Source organism: Triturus cristatus, chromosome 5_1 (assembly GCF_964204655.1).
Source record: "Triturus cristatus chromosome 5_1, aTriCri1.1, whole genome shotgun sequence".
Lineage (NCBI taxonomy): Eukaryota > Metazoa > Chordata > Amphibia > Caudata > Salamandridae > Triturus > Triturus cristatus.
In genome coordinates this window covers 210,611,969-210,628,547 of record NC_140587.1, presented here as the reverse complement: position 1 = coordinate 210,628,547, position 16,579 = coordinate 210,611,969, and the positions used below count along the sequence as shown (strand labels likewise).

Below are 16,579 nucleotides of genomic sequence, written 5' to 3'. Positions count from 1 at the left end.
CTGACATTAGAAATGTATAATTTACTATTCTAACTCCAGTCCACGTTGCAGTAGGGAAGGTGTTTGGATAGTAAAACTACACTATTTCTAATGTTAGCACGCCATCTAGTGCATTTCATTGTAATGGCATGCGTTGTAATGGCACGCGTTGTAACAGATTTGGCGTTGTAATAGTTTCGTTGTAATGGTAGTGCGGTGTAAAAGTTGCGTTGTAAAGGTTGTTCACCAGAGAGTGGCCATGACGATACTAACACCCTGGGAAAAAAACACAAATCTATTCTTCCAAAAGATAGCAGTAATTGTGATTCCTACTATTTTTTTAACCAGCTCTTAGTTGTCTGTTTGTGAAAGACCTCTTGACGACCACACAAAAAACCTGCAGGCTTAGAGCGTGCCCATTGTTTATCATTGGTTGGCTTTCCTGCCACTCACTTATTCAATGGATCATCATCTTGTTTTTGACCCTCCCCTGGAACATCGCCTTTTTATCAATCGTTTGATTGGAAGACTTGTATCCTTCCACTGCACACATTCAGTGAACAATTTTTTTTCTTTCAGTGCTCATTAAGAGTATGTGTTTTCTTGCTCTCGCCCTCATCTGCTGCTAATCTTCCAAATAACCTGCACATATACGCTCTGTGTTGCTCACTCTTCCCCTCCTTGCTCCCTCCGTGGTGTACTGCCTATACCTTTTAAAACATGTCCCTCACCTCACAAGCTCTGTGTTGCTTCTTCCACCACCCAACCCAGGTTTTTTTTCATTTCCTTTAATTCTTTTTTTATTTTCCCTGTCCACTCCCCGTTTTTGCTTCCTCTCCCACATGCTCTCCCACCCCTTGATGTCAACAAAACTACAATAAGTTATGTTTAATCTTTCTGGGAGACTCAGCAGCTGCCATTTGATGGTGGGCCCCTCCCCTTTCAGAAAAATGCTTTCTCTGACATGTACGGTGTAGCATGTACGTGCATATGCCATCACGCATGCGGACACATCACACATGTTAGCGTATATCTTATTACACATGTATGCGCATACAGACTGACTTGCCAAGACCATCATGACATGTACTCACACATGCATGCATCGCGTCATTTTGCGTTCTTTTTATGTTTCTTTCTAATGATGCTGAATAGCATTGGCAAAAATCATTGACAAAGCCAATAGGTTAACAAGGTGAGACGTATTGGCTTTGCTGCTGCATGCTCTAATATTTGCTAATGCACACCTCCTGTACTCGAGCATATGGATTGTCTTCCCTACAAACAATTTGCAGGGGTAAGAACTAGAGAGTAGGATTATGCATGGAACTACATGACTAGCATAGATGCCATCTGTACTCCTGGTGGTTTTTATGAATTATTTGAAAGCTGTAAATCTTTGGATATCTGACTTTTTTGTGGCTGTTCTAAGCATACAAGTCTTTTTTTTAAAGCATTGGCAAGGCAGTAGCATTATCAGTAATTTTATGATTATTAGAGGATATGGTTCAATTTCCAATACCTGTATGAATACAACCGTTATTTGCAAGCATATGACACGGCTCATTTTTTTAAATATGCAGGGTTACATCAGGTGTTACATTGTAGTGAGTTACACTGTGTGGTATGCCTTTAGCTGCCTTGGTGATCAAACTACTTCATGCAAAGGTCCCTTATAGGTCTGGCAACTCAGTCAATCAATCAATCAGTACTTATGAAGTGAGTCTTATCACCTGTAAGGCTATCCAGGCGCTGGGATGCTGGGCTTAGTTGAAAAGCCAGGTCTTGAGTTTGTTCCTGAAGTATATCAGCGAGGGTTATGTTCAGAGGTGAGGGGGGGGTTCACGTTCCAGGACTTATTGGCAAGGTAGAAGAAGAAGCCACGGTGTCTGTGCCAGGACAAGGGAGGCAGAACACATGTTTCTGGATGGTTAGTGGAAGTTCAGGCAGTGGTTCATATATATTGGCCCTTGGTCATGGAGGGCTTTTCAGGTGTGTGTCAGTAGTTTGAATTGGCATCTTTTCTGGATGGGGAGCCAGTGGAGGTTTCTTAAGTGCTGGGAGAAGTGGGTCCTTTTGAGCAGGTTGAGGATCAGTCTGGCCGCTGAGTACTGAATCGTCTGGAGCCTTCTCATGAGTTTACTGGCGGCACATTGCCGTAGTCCAGACCGCTGGTAATAAGGGCTTGCATGACTGTTTTCCTGGTGCTTCAGGGGAGCTACTTGAAGATTCTTCGGAGCTTGTGGAGAGTGTGGAAGCAGGCAGTGTTGATCTATTGTTTCATGGTTTGTTTGCTGTCCAAGATGGTGGTGAGGTTGCGGGTGTGATCTTTTGGTGTAGGGGTGAGTCTGAGTTCCGAGGGCCACCAGGTGGTGTCAAACTAAGTGTGTAATGGGGGCACAGTGTGTAATGAGGGGCACAAACTATGAGGCATTGTAGGAACACTCATTGCAGGAACACTCTTCTGAATTCCTAAAATGCAATAGCTAACCATAATGTGCAATGATCAAAAGATGCCCCTTCTGTCACTCATGTTGAAATTAATCAAAAAAGTAGAACCTCACAGCACATTTAAAGCATAAGCTAAAATGTCCTGCTGGTGCACATCTGACCTATCTACCTGCGATTAATGTAGGGACCTCTCCCACATCCGACTGATCTTTTTGTCACCATTGAATAGATTTGTCAAAATTATTCTTATAGCCTCTACCTAGCAATCCTACGGCCCTCACAGAATGGCTAAATCTATTTTTTAGGTGCAAATCAGTATGCAATTCTGGAAGACATCCACGCTAATTCAACATTTAAAATAGATTTAAATATGATGAAACTGTTAAAAATTGTACTTTTCCCAATGTTTGTTACCATTAGCAAGGGCTCTATCATTCTCCTGGGTTCAGTCTCATAAATTCCTGCACTTCATTGTATTCAATCAATATTGATCTATAATGAATGATGCAAACATGCCTACAGTTTCAGAAGTAGTGTGCAGTCTTGGGCAGCAGTAAAGCAGGATCCCAGCCCATGCGTTAAGATTTGATTATCTCTGAGATTATAGGAAGGTATCCTAATTATTGATAAATCAGACCAGTCTTTGGGTGATCCTTAAGTGTGCCCATCATCACTAGGCTGCTTCTGGGAGGTTTCCCTTGAAATAACTAGAACCCAAGCCCATCTCCCACTCAGTCTCCAAACCCAAGTTTCATTGGATATTATTCCAAGTATGGAGACAGTGAGCCAAGCAGGTCATATATTATGTTATATATTCCACTTACCTTAGTACGCGCCAAAACATTGGCACGGAACTTCTCAGTTAAAAACTCCACAACATTTGTGTGCCCTCTTTCAGCAGCGATGTGCAAAGGAGACCGGTCAAACTGAAAACCAAAGAAACAAATCATCAAACAGAATTTTTAGTGTTCTCCTATGATTTACTTATTAACTAAATTACAAAAGTCAGAGCTCTTGGGATGTTATAAAAATTCCAAACTCTCTTTGTCTTGTTAATACATTTTCTAATTGGATTTCAATTTACCACCCTCTCAAATTTTAAATCACTCCAACTGTCTATTTAAGGAAACTATACATTTCCCCCTCACTTCCAACTGTGGGTTAGATTTCAGTGTGATCACATTTCTAAAACATTCAGAGGCTGATGAGCCATTTAGATCATTTTTCACAATATATTTTATTTCTTTAGAAATTTTGCAAAGGATTGCTTACCACCTTATAGTGGCCTCAGTGTGCTTTAAAATGTATAAGCTTCAGGTAGCCGGGTAGTGATTTGCAGAAAGCTAGTGATGGAGGACCAGTGGTCCATGCTGGAAGAGTGGGGTGTGCTAAAGACCAGCACCGTTGAGTATGATCCATGATATGACAAAGCCTCAGACAATATGAAGAGTCTTGAGAGCCAAGGATGAGAGGGCTCATGCAAGGCAACCGTAATTTACTCTCATGCTACTTAGCAGCGAGGCTTAGAGTAATGGTTAAGCTTCATGACTGTTAACATTAATGATAATTAATTAATTTATCCTCCTGTATCCTTGAGAACACAATTGTTGAATATTACATTGGATGTTTTCTTGTTGAATACAGTTGTGTATCTCCCTCTATTGTGCACTCGACAAGTAATACGGCCAAGTGGATATGGTTGTTCTCAAGGTGATGAACAAATTGGACGACATTGTGATGGCTAAACCCTTTCACAAAATATAGAGTTGTAGATGGGTTGGTATCAATGATGGGGAACATTTCAATGAGGGGTTCCAAATGCCTTCGTAGACACAGAGAGCAAAACTCAGTTATAGCAAATCAGAATGCGAGGTGGAAAGCTAGTTAATGATTCATGCAACACCTACAGTGCGCACCACTGCTTTTACCATCCTCCAGCACATCCACGTGGCCCATTCTGCCCAAGTCATGAAAATATATACCTGCATTCTGCAACCCCATGTACCCCCTTTGTCATATGTTCAAATGCCATCTGGTATTCGGAAACTCTCCAGGCCCTCTTCTCTCTGGTCTTCCCTCTTTCAGGATTGCTCTCTCTGCTCTCTATGAGAAAGCAGAGAGCAGATGACATGCTGGCAGGGGTACAACTATCAACGGTGATGTTGGTGCAGTGGTACCAGGGCCCAGAGACTACAGGCGCCTACTGAACCCTAATTATTACTACTCAAACAGCAGTCAGAATGGCCATTTTCTTTGCTTGCACCTGCATTATCATGTATATCTGTAGAGCACATATTCACCCCTCCTCTTTGGTTATCTTAGTGCTGAATAACATGTATATTGTCACCCAATTAAATGGCATTAATTTTACCAACCGCGAAAGGATGAAAGGGTGTGAGGACCCTGAAAGGATTTGAACCTGTGACCATAAGTTCAAACACAGACTCTTGGCATAAAAGCCTTAGCCCACTGAGCCACCAGGCACACACAGATAGGACAATTGAGGTCCTTGCCCCTCTTGCTACGCCAGTGCAGGCGGGAAGAAGCTGTGACAGATCTGATCTCTCTGTCCTATAGACCTGTAGGAGTCAGGGGATGTGGAGGGGCAGGGGCATAATGCCACTCACCAGCCCACCGATTTATTCCTAGCTGTGGAGACCCACAAAAAGGTAAAGGAAGGCTGAAGATGCAGCTGCTTACACATGCTAAAGTCACAGCAGTGGAAACCAAACTGTTTATCATATTCTTGATTTACAGTAACAACTTCCACCCAAACTCATACACAAAAATCCAATCAATCAAAAAGGTGAACATGCTTGAAAGAAAAGTAAAATTGGTCAGTATTAGGGGTGGGAGTAACTGGCGTAATTCTCTCTCACGTAATTACTTGTAATTACCTCATAATTTACTCACAATTCTGCGTAATTATATGGGAAGCATAATCCAGTATTAAGCGCTATTTTCTTGGTGCAAAATGTACCCCTGTGTCCAAAATGTACCTGAGGATGCATTCTTTGCCAAGAAAATATCACTAAATGCCACAGGAAACTAACAGTAGTAACCACTTACACTTGCGCTCTGTTAGGGGCATATCATCAAGGACCGGCGATAATTATCGCTAAGCGCACTTAGCACTAGGATAATTATCGCCGGGTAACGTGGATTTTATCGCTGAGATAGCGTGCTATCAGCAACGCTTATCTCAAAAGCGATAAAATTCCAAGCACTAACTGCCAAATGTGAGATAATCGCTGGAAATCCAGCGATAATCTCACAAAGTTTGGCGATAGCTTGTTGATAGGGCAGGGCAGATTTAGCCATGATATCCACCTTACATAGGGTATCATGGCTAAATCAAACTAAAAGCAGGCGTAAGGAAAGTAGCGTTAACCAAGGTTAGCTCTACTTTTCTTATCGCTATGCTTGTTAACGTGCCCATTGATAATTGGAGAAATGTCGGTTAGCGACATTTCTCCAGTTATTTTGGGACGGAACGCCCACTTTGCATCTCATTAGAGATGCAAAGGTGGGCGTTACGGGAAAGGGAGCTAAGGCAAGGATTCACACGATAGCGTGACCTTGCTGATAAGGTGATAAAATTATCGCCGCATTTCGTCCGAAAGCGGACGCAAAAGCGCCAATAATTTTATATTGCCTACTTGATGATATGCCCCTTAGTTTGTTGTTCTGTGCTCCTGCGATCGAATGTTTGCCCCAAATTACTCTTAAATACTCAAACTAGCGTAATAGCATAATTTCAGTAATTTAATCCCAATTCAACCCTGCTGAACATTGTATCATTGTAGCCGAGAACGAGTCTTTAAGCACTTTACTTTCCTGCTATGCAGGAGACTCTATGCTGATAAATATTCTACTCCACTGTGCATGTACCATAGCAGCCAATACATCAGCCCAGCCGAGAGAATATTGGACTACCACAGCGAGTACCCCGCTCGCCACTAAGCACCTTACGTTTCTGTTTTCACTTAACTCACTGCTGCTTTATCCATTCTTTCTTCTTTTCTGGCTACAGATTTTAACCACCACATCTAAGCACTGTGATTGGGTGATAGGCAGTGTTGCAAATTATAGGGTGGCTGGCAGTGTTGGGATAGGGCGCTACACAGTGTTTAGAGTAACAGGGGCCTGGCCCTGTTAAAAAACATAGAGTGCTGGGCAGATTGTCCAGAAATAGGGTGCTAGGCTGAGTTCCGATAGGGTGCGAGGCAGTGTTCTGAGATATAGGGTGCCAGGCAAAGTTTGCAAAAACACTGGTGCAACGCTATGTTCTGATAAGGTATCAAACAGTGCTCTGATGGGGTCTATGCAGTGTTCTGAAAGAAAGAATGCTAGGCAGTGTCCTGAACGGTTCTAGGCAGTGCTCTGACAGGGTGCTAGGCATTGTGCTGAAAGATGGGGTGCAACACAGTACCCTCTTAGGGTGCTCGGCAGTACTCTCAGGGTGCTCAGCAGTGTTCTTTGAGGGTGCTAGGCAGTGCTCTCTTAGGGTGCTTGGCAGTGTTCTCTTAGGGTGCTCAGCAGTGCTGTCTTAAGCTGCTCAGCAGTAATCTCTTAGGGTGCTTGGCAGTGTTCTTTGAGGGTGCACGGCAGTGTTCTCTTAGGGTGCTCAGCAGTGCTGTCTTAAGCTGCTCAGCAGTAATCTCTTAGGGTGCTTGGCAGTGTTCTTTGAGGGTGCACGGCAGTGTTCTCTTAGGGTGCTTGGCAGTGTTCTCTTAGGGTGCTCGGCAGTGCTGTCTTAAGGTGCTCAGCAGTAATCTCTTAGGGTGCTTGGCAGTGTTCTTTGAGGGTGCACGGCAGTGTTCTCTTAGGGTGCTCGGCAGTACTCTCTTAGGGTGCTCGGCAGTACTCTCTTAGGGTGCTCAGCAGTGCTCTCAGGGTGCTCAGCAGTGTTCTTTGAGGGTGCTAGGCAGTGCTCTCTTAGGGTGCTTGGCAGTGTTCTCTTAGGGTGCTCAGCAGTGCTGTCTTAAGGTGCTCAGCAGTAATCTCTTAGGGTGCTTGGCAGTGTTCTTTGAGGGTGCACGGCAGTGTTCTCCTAGGGTGCTCGGCATTACTCTCTTAGGGTGCTCGGCAGTGCTCTCTTAGGGTGCTCAGCAGTGTTCTTTGAGGGTGCTCAGCAGTGTTCTTTTAGGGTGCTTGGTAGTATTCTCTTAAGGTGCTCAGCTATCTCCCTCTTAGGGTGCTCGGTAGTGTTGTCTTAGGGTGCTCAGCAGTGTTCTCTTAGGGTGCTCGGAAGTGCTCTCTTAGGGTGCTTGGCAGCACTCTCTTAGGGTGCTCTGCAGTGCTCTCTTAGGGTACTCGGCAGTATTGCGAAGGATAGAGTGGCATGGTGCTAGGCAGTGTTCTTACAGTGTGCTCACCAGTTTTTTGAAACTAGGGTGCCAGGCAAGTATTGCAAGGGAATGTGCACAATGCAAAGCAATGACATTATAAAAGTAAGAAAAGTGTTAAATGTGTCAGGACCAGCTGCAAGAGCGCCTTTAAAACTCACAGAACAAAGGCAGCCTCCGAAGTCAATAAAAATAAATGACCTTCACAGATGGCATGGGAAAGGGACTGAACTGAGAGTCTGGGACAGACTAAGTGTGGGGGCAAAAACAGCACTGGAGAAGAGAAAGGGTCCATACTATGAACGCAAGGTGGAGGAAGGGCTATGCTATCAAAGCAGGGGAGGCCCATGGTATCAAAAGCGGTTATCCTGAAACATTTTCCCCTCCCCGTTCTTGCATTGGAAAAACGTTGGGCACCCCTCCTGTAAATAATTGTATTTATGTTAGTGCTTGTTGGCTAGACTAAAAATATGACATGGATGCCTGCCACCCTGGACCTACACTGGACACCCCTAAAAACTGAAAACGGACTGGTGGTTAGCTTGGTAATAGCCACCAGGTTCCAAAGATAATCAGGTGTGGATATAGCTGAATGCATACTCACTCACACTGCTAGATACAATTGTCTGATTACTTCGTAATAATAGTGGGAGATTGTAATTATTGCCCCAAAGACTTACTATTTTATGGTACACGTAGGAGGCAATGGACGGTCAATTTGTCAGAGTCTTAGCCGATTGCGCTAGGCTGATGTATTTGCCAAATTTAGCCAATTCCATCGGCTCCTGAGGGGGAACACCAGCTTCGTAGCCTCGTTGCAGGTTCGTATGCCATAGGCAAGAAAAAGTGCTTTTAGCGATGTGCGGAGAGGGAGTGAAAGTGCCGGACAACAGCATAATACATTTATAAAAGTCTCAAACTTGTAGGCACAGAGGGGCAGATTTACAAGCCCCTTGCGCTTCATTTACGCCGCCGTTGCGTCACTTTTGTGACGCAGCGGCGGCGCAAATCCTGCGCCATGGTGCGGGGTACTTACAACGTGACGCATCTGGGAGATGTGTCACGTTGTAAATCCCTGCGCCACATGTAGGCGTTCCTGTGCCGGGGGGGCGTTCCGTCGCAGGAACGCCTCCTAAAAGTGGCTGAGTGAAATCTACAAGATTTCACTCAGTCACTTTTAGGCCCGTGCTGCATCAAAACCCTGCGCCTGCTTGAAGCAGGCATCAGGATTGACGCAGCATTAACAAGATAGGGCCCCCCAGACCATTGCTGGAGCTGCGTCGCGCTTGCGACGCAACTCCAGCAATGCGCCACTTTTACGGCACAGATGCGTCACGCATCTGTGCCGTTTTTGCCCCATGGTGCACCGCATTTTAAATGCGGCGCATCCATGGTGGCGGAGCTGTGGCGCACAATAACTGGCGCATCCCTGCTGATATGCAGGGATGCGCCAGTTATTGTAAAAATGCCCCAGAGTCTACAGTTGACTGTTTTGGTTAGTGACTGCAACCTGGGGTTTACGTCTTTGGATTTCAGCCCCAGTAGCCCTGCAAACATTATTTGTTTAGGGCAGCCTTTAATAAGCACGCAGCGGTGATAAGGTTGAGGTCTAAAGCAATCCCGCTGGACATACGATAGCCCCATCACCTGTAGTAGTTTTGATTTCCTGAGATTTCTCATATCGTTTGCCTGTAACAGTGTTTTTATTTGTTTGTTCAGTGGGGCTTTAATAGTGGCACACGAAAGCTGCAGGTTGTTCAATACTGTCTGATTAATTTGGAGAGTGGTGATTGATCTTTGGAGGTATTGCGACCATGGACTCCCTTCGAGGGCGGAGATGTTCTGGAGGACTGCTTTCAAGGTGTTGGGTGGAGCTTTTTCAATTCTGCAGTAGTAGTTTAGAAAGAAAGCCATGCTTGCCCATGGTTGGCCCTCCAGACCGAATTCCAGCCTTATTAGGGTGTTCCAGAGGTATGTTGGCAATCTGAAAACCATTTTATAAGCCTTGAGCTGGTATTTGTCCATGATGTTATGGCCGTGGTCGTACGTACTCATTGGTAGAAGGGTTGATGCTAGTACAAGTCTTATTGAGATAGTAGATGGGCTTTCCAGGTCGTTATGTAGTTTGCAGGATTCAATTATGATTGATTTGGCCTTTGCCACAGTGCGCCTCAAGCGCTTTTTTGCTGGTACTTTTACTATTATCCAAACAGCCAGGTAGTTATAGGCATCAGCAGTTTTGATTTTCAGTAGACCCAGGCTCCAGGTAAAGTTTGATTTTTTTGTTGGATTAGCAAATACTAACACTTTAGTCTTAGAGTCGTTTGTGACCAAGGTGTGTTGCAGCTGGGACAAAGACTCAGGCTGTTGCCATTCTGAGCTTTTCTGCAGCAGCAAATCCATTTCAGCGGGACGTCGCGGAGGAGGTATTCGGCCTCATGGAGCCCTATTCAGCTACAGATTTCAGTCTTGCCCCACTGGTGGAAATCAAAGGTAGAAATTATTATTATTTTTTTTTTTTTGAAAACCTTTATTTTCAAAAGTCTGGACACAGCTATTCAGCCGACAACCCGGAGGTTCGGCAGCTTCGATAAAGAGGAGCAGAAACGTGTCCACTGTACAGTGAAGGAGGAGTGCAAAGATTCCATTTTTAAATAAACACAAAACACACAACAACCCCCAGCAAGGCAAGAACACCGAATGCCCATGGTGAAAGCCCCCCAGGGGAGGCAGGACCCCAATCATCTACCAGTTACAGTACTATGAAAAGAGGAAGAAGGGGGACAGCAGAGGCCAAAGAAGTCCATTAACCATACTGAGCTGGAAAGAAGGTTAGGAGGAAAGCTGTTCCTCGGGGGGATCCAAATCAGGGGCAAGACATATTCCCCCCTGTATTGATTCCACCGCCCCCAGATGGCGTGCCACTTCCGAGGGCGGCCTCTAGCGCAATATACCGTCTTCTCCCTTAGCATACTCCAGTCCATATTTTCTTTCCACGCGGTCAATGTGGGGGGCCCCGCGGAGCCCCACAATCGCGCGATATCTCTCTTAGCGAACATGTTACCCAGAGTCACCCATTGGGTCTGTGCCTCATCGTGGTTAGTGGGCCCCCAGACATTCAGGAGGCAACACCGCGCTTCCAGCTGCATAGCAATGCCCGTCACCTCCCCCATCACTGCATGGACTCTCCTCCAGAATTCCGTAATGACACCACATTCCCAAATGATATGCAGGAAAGTACCCACCATACCACATCCCCTCCTGCATAGGCCGTCCTCCGAGAATCCCATGTGGACCAGCCTTGGCCCCGTCACATAAACTCGATGCAGTATTTTAAGCTGCACCAGCCTCAGACGCGACGGGATCGCAACCTCCTTAGGAGAGGAAACAGCAGACTGCCAATCCTCGTCATCCAACTCGAGGCCATCCCTAGTCCACTGGTCCCTCAGCCCCAGAAGCATATCCGCCCGGACGTTGATCAGTTTCTTATAGATGAGCGAGATCGTGCTCTCGGGCATATGGCCATCAAGGACCCGGTCCTCCAAAGGAGAGGACTCAGGCACCTTCTCACCCTCTATGAGGACTGATCGGAGGGCGTGACGCACCTGAATATAGCGGAAAAACTCGGATGGCCCCAGCTCATACTCCTTCTGCAACTCTTCAAAGGACTTCACCCTCCCCTTAATCAGCACATCTCCGACCCTGGAGATGCCGATCAAGTCCCATTTGTCAAAGCCTTTTGTATGCCAAAGCCTACCCAGTCTCTCAGATTCAAACAGCGGGGTAGCGAGGGTGAGCCTATCCTTCCAGCCCAGCGAGTCAGTTGCCATCTTCCACACACGCACCGCCACTCCAGTGGGCCCCGTGAGGGACGAGTCCAGGGACCGCGAGTACAATGCCCTGTAATAGTTACCACCACGCAGCAACCACCTGTCCATGGCATACCCAGGGCTGAGGGCAGGGCCATAAAGCCCATGATTAATCGCACTCAGCTGGGTGGCCCAATAGTACCGTCGGATGTCTGGAAGCGCAATACCCCCGTCGTACCATGGAAGCGTCAACTTTGCAATAGCTATTCGCGGCCGCCCATCCCACAGCAACGTTCGTTGGAGGCCTTAGACCTCCCGAAAGTAGTTGGCCGGTACCCAATCCAAAGTATTCTGCAGTGCGTAGAGGAACCGGGGAAGAGACATCATTTTGAACAGGGCCGCGCGCCCAACGAGGGAGAGCGGCAGCCTCCGCCAGCCCTCCACATCCCGCCTCAGGCGCGCTAGGGGGGGGAGCAGGTTCCTCTCATATCGCACAGCAGAGTCCATGGAGATAAAGATCCCCAGATACACGAAGCCCTGCTGAGCGACCTGGATCGAACACGTTCGAGGGATCGGTGGAACCTCGCCACTAAGAACATATAAATACGATTTACTCCAGTTGATAACGAGACCCGAGTTCCTACCGAAAGATGTGAGTACGTCACAGACCACTATGAGTGATTTCTTGGGTGAGGCAAGATACAACAGGATGTCATCAGCATAAAGCGAAATACGGTCCTCGTGTTCAGGCGACCATCTAAGTCCCCGTATATCCGGGTGCCAGCGTATCCACGCAGCCAGCGGCTCAAGGGCGAGGGCGAACAACAATGGCGACAGGGGACAACCTTGCCGAGTATCCCTCCCTAGCTGAAACGGAGTCGGCGCCCGGCCATTTACCACCACACTCGCAAGAGGTCCCTCATACAGCAACCTCACCCAGCTCACAAAACCGTGGCCAAAGCCGAACTTGGTCAACACGGCCCACAAATATGCCCATTCCACCGTGTCAAAGGCCATCGTGGCGTCAAGAGACGCCACAATAGCTGGTTCACGCAGCGTGCCCGCCCTGGCGATTACACCATGAAGGCGCCGAAGATTTAACGCAGTGTTACGGTGCGGGATGAATCCGGATTGATCCGGGTGGACCAAGTCACCGAGTACCCGAATCAATCGGGCCGCCAGGATTTTAGCCAGAATTTTCGGCTCTGCGTTAAGGAGTGAGATAGGCCTATTTGAGGCGCACTTATCTCGGGGTTTGCCCTCTTTGTGTATAACCACAATTGTCGCCAGTCGCTGATCCAACGGGAGGGCCCCACTCCCCCGCGCCTCCACGAACATGGCGCGCAGGTGAGGGGCGACCCTATCCGGAAACAGCTTGTACAGGTCGACCGGCAAGCCGTTCGGACCCGAGGCCTTGCCCGAGTTCAACGCGCGGATAGCCCCCGCCACCTCATCGACCGTTATGTCTCCATCTAGATCGTCCCTATCTATATCGGAGAGACAGGGCAATGCGATATCACGCAGGAGGTCACGCGAGTCCTCGGGCGGCCTGTCCGACACTGAGGGATAAACCATACGGAAATAGTCCGAAAAACACTGTACAATCCTCTCAGGTTCCACAATCACCTCTCCCCCCTCTCCCGTCAGCTCCGGCACTACTCTATTAACCCGTTCTTTTTTATCCAGCCAAGCCAGGAGTTTCCCGGCCTTGTCACCAACATCATACAGACGGCCCTGCTGTTCCCTACTGAGGGTCTTAGCGGCATTAGTCACCAGGTCCTTATACTCGGATTGCTTCAAGCACAGCTCATGCAGTGAGGCCTCTGTAACCTCCTCCTCCAGCGCTCCCTCCAAAGCCGCGATCTCCTCCTCAACCTGCAAAACCTCGCCATCTCTCCGCCGCTTGGCAGCCACTACAAGGGAGAGGGCTTCCCCTCGCAGCACGGTCTTAAATGCTTCCCACAGCGACACTGCCGAGTCCACGGATCCCTGATTGTCCTTGAAAAAATTATCTACTGTCTTTACCAGCGCGCTGCGCATCTTGGGGTCTCGGAAGTACCAAGGGTTGATAGGGGCCACCCTTCCCCCTCCCTCCCGACCTAGATCCAGCCTGACCCACACTGGCGAATGGTCAGATATACCACGCGCCATGTGCCTGGCCTCGGACACCAATGAGGCATGCGCAGCCAGAGTGAGTAGGTAATCAATCCTAGAAAGGCTACCATGCGCCCCGGAGTGGAAAGTGTATTGGCTCTGTGTGGGGTGCCGGAGCCTCCAGCAGTCTATGAGGCCAAGCGTGTCTAGAAAGTCTGGAAGCCACTTCTGAGCCCCCCCTGTTTCTCTGGGCGGGTATCTATCCAGCAGACCGGAGCCAACCGCGTTGAAATCACCTCCCACCACAAGCATACCCCCCGGGAGATCCAGCAAGGCCCTACCCAGATCTGTAAACGTGGAGGCCTGCAGGGCCGGCGGGACATAAACCGAAACTAAAACCAAAGTTCTTCCTTCCCACCGCCCCGCCACCGCCACAAACCTCCCCCTATCATCAACAATGGTGGAGTCCACCTCAAATGGTAGCGAGGCTCTGACTAGGATGCCCACACCCCTGGACCCAGAGGAGAATCCCGAATGAGCTATGAATTTATAACCCTTCCTATTCAGAGCATAGCACGTATTACCTATAAGTAGGGCTCCCGGTTTTATGGTATTTATCTTTTTGACATTTCCGTCTGTATTTATCCATATTTATTTTTTCCTAATTTTATCTGTATTTATCCATATTTATTTTGATCTTTGTGAAAAAAATGAAGCTGAAATTAGTATATTTCTACATTTATTTAACTGATAAAAATGCACTCATGCTTGAATGTCTGCCAGGTTTCAGTGCTGTGAGCACCAGCTGAAGTTAAATCTATGCACTTCTATGAAAATATGCATATTTCAATATCAGCCTCTCTGTTAAAGCCTCTTTACTAAAATCCCTTTCTTTTTTAGCTCCCTTTCCTATCAACCCACAAAACTATTGGCTTGGCAGTCATGGCAGACAGACTTTAGAATTACTTAAAAAACAACCCAATTTCGGTTTTTATCCACATTTAAAAATAAATACGGATACGAAAATAAAGGTTTTCTGTCAGTATTTATCTGTAAAAATCAGTAAAAACGGAAAACAGGGAGCCCTACCTATAAGATGCGTCTCCTGCAGCAGGGCGACATCCGGCAATGACCGTTTCAAGAATTGCAAAACAATCCCACGCTTAATGCGATCCCCCAAACCATTAACATTCCAGCTTATAACACTTAAACCCCTACCCCCCATCCCCAAACGTAAAGAGGCCCACCCCACACCCGAAGAGCCACCATGGAACAGTCCTGGAAATAATCACTATGCCTTGCGGAAACAAACCCCCCAACAACAAACCCAAAATCCCGGAACCCCCCCCCACCCTGCACCCCTGCTGCAGCTTACAAAGCCCCCCCAACTTGCAGTGTGCCTGTCGCCCTACCAAACCCAAAATCTACAAAAAGTACCCTAAGGGAGGAAAGAGCTCCCCTCGTCCTCCCACAACCTCCGTATTTACTGCAAGTCATTATCTAGAGTCAGTCCGAGTCAGTCCGGTTCCGAAGACATCAACCTTGTTCATACCGGCCACTGTCCCCGTCTACGGCAGTGTCCTCTTCCGTGCGTCGTCGAGGCAGAGCGTCCAGCCATTCATCCGCCATGGCAGGCGATTCAAAGAAGAACGTTCGGTCTTCATACACCACACGTAGTCTGGCAGGGAAGAGCATGGCGTATTTCAGTTCCCTCTCCCGAAGCCTCCTCTTCACCCCCAGAAAGCCCTGCCACTGCCTCTGCACCTGCTGGGTGAAGTCAGGATAGAAATTCACCGACGCGTTCTGGAAGGGGACCGGGCCCGTTACCCTCGAGGCCTGCAGGATAGCGTCCCGGTCTCGAAAATGAAAGAGCCGGGCGACAATCGGCCTCGGTGGGGCTCCCACCTTGGGCCTCCCACCCGGCACTCTATGGGCCCTCTCAACTGCGAAGAACTTCCCAAGACCCTTAGGCTGCAGATGGTTGAGCACCAAGTCCTCCACGAGCAGGTCCACGGAAGTCTCGTCCGATGACTCCGGGACCCCGATAACGCGCACGTTGTTGCGCCTGGCCCGGCTCTCAAAGTCCTCCAGCCGGCGGGCGGCGAGATCACTCTCGGTCCGCAACTTACGGACCTCGGTCTGCAGGTCCGAGACATCATCAGCAAGGCCCGTGGTCTTGATGTCCAGGGATTTGACCCGTTCATTTGTTTTGCCCAAATCCGCGCGGATCAGATTAACATCCACCAAGATGGTATCCACTTTGTGCGCCAGGGCATCAAACTGTCTCCCAATCGAAGTCTGCAGCCCGTCGAGCGCACCCATGACATCCTGCAGTGAGAGCTCCGGGGCCAAGGGTGAGGCAGTCTTCTGTGTGTCCGGGGACTGGCTCGGTGCACCCGGTGACCCCCTCTGCTGGGCATAGCGGTCCATGTTATTGGCTTGAATATAGGCTCCCCGCCTGGTGGCCTTAGGCTTAGGCCGGTCCACCTCTGCTTTGCCCGACATGGTGGGCTCAAGCAAGTCGGTTCAATCAGGAATGCCCTCTCTCAGCAAAAAGAGATCAGGAGTGCTTCGTCTTGCGATGGGTCGCCAGTGTGGCATGCAGAGCGTCCAAATGATAATAAGGCAGCCGTGAGCACTCCCTGGGCTGGGCAGACAAAGGGCGAGAAAGTGAAAGTGAAAGGATAGGGACCTCCGTCCGGCAGTTCACACCTCGCCTGGCCGCTGTTGTTCAATTAGAGGTCGGGCATCCTGCCAACTCGAGCCCCTGGCATCCCTCGGAGTGAGGAAATATGAATTTTTATGATCAGTTATGTCCCCTATCTTAGACCCCAACGGCTCCATGTACATGCTACAAGTACATGTATGTTCCCTCCAGTTCCAGCTATGAAGACGCAA

The 16,579-nt window shown here is 48.2% G+C and overlaps 1 protein-coding gene across 1 annotated transcript in view; it reads right to left on the bottom strand.

The window, feature by feature from the left end:
* Nucleotides 1–16,579, bottom strand: part of LOC146830648 (uncharacterized) — a 515,492-nt gene that overhangs the window by 294,457 nt on the left and 204,456 nt on the right. Inside the window, exon 8 of the mRNA XM_085604827.1 lies at nt 3,255–3,356. Within this exon, the coding sequence (XP_085460953.1) occupies nt 3,255–3,356 (102 nt within the window). The remainder of the gene's footprint in view (nt 1–3,254; nt 3,357–16,579) is intronic.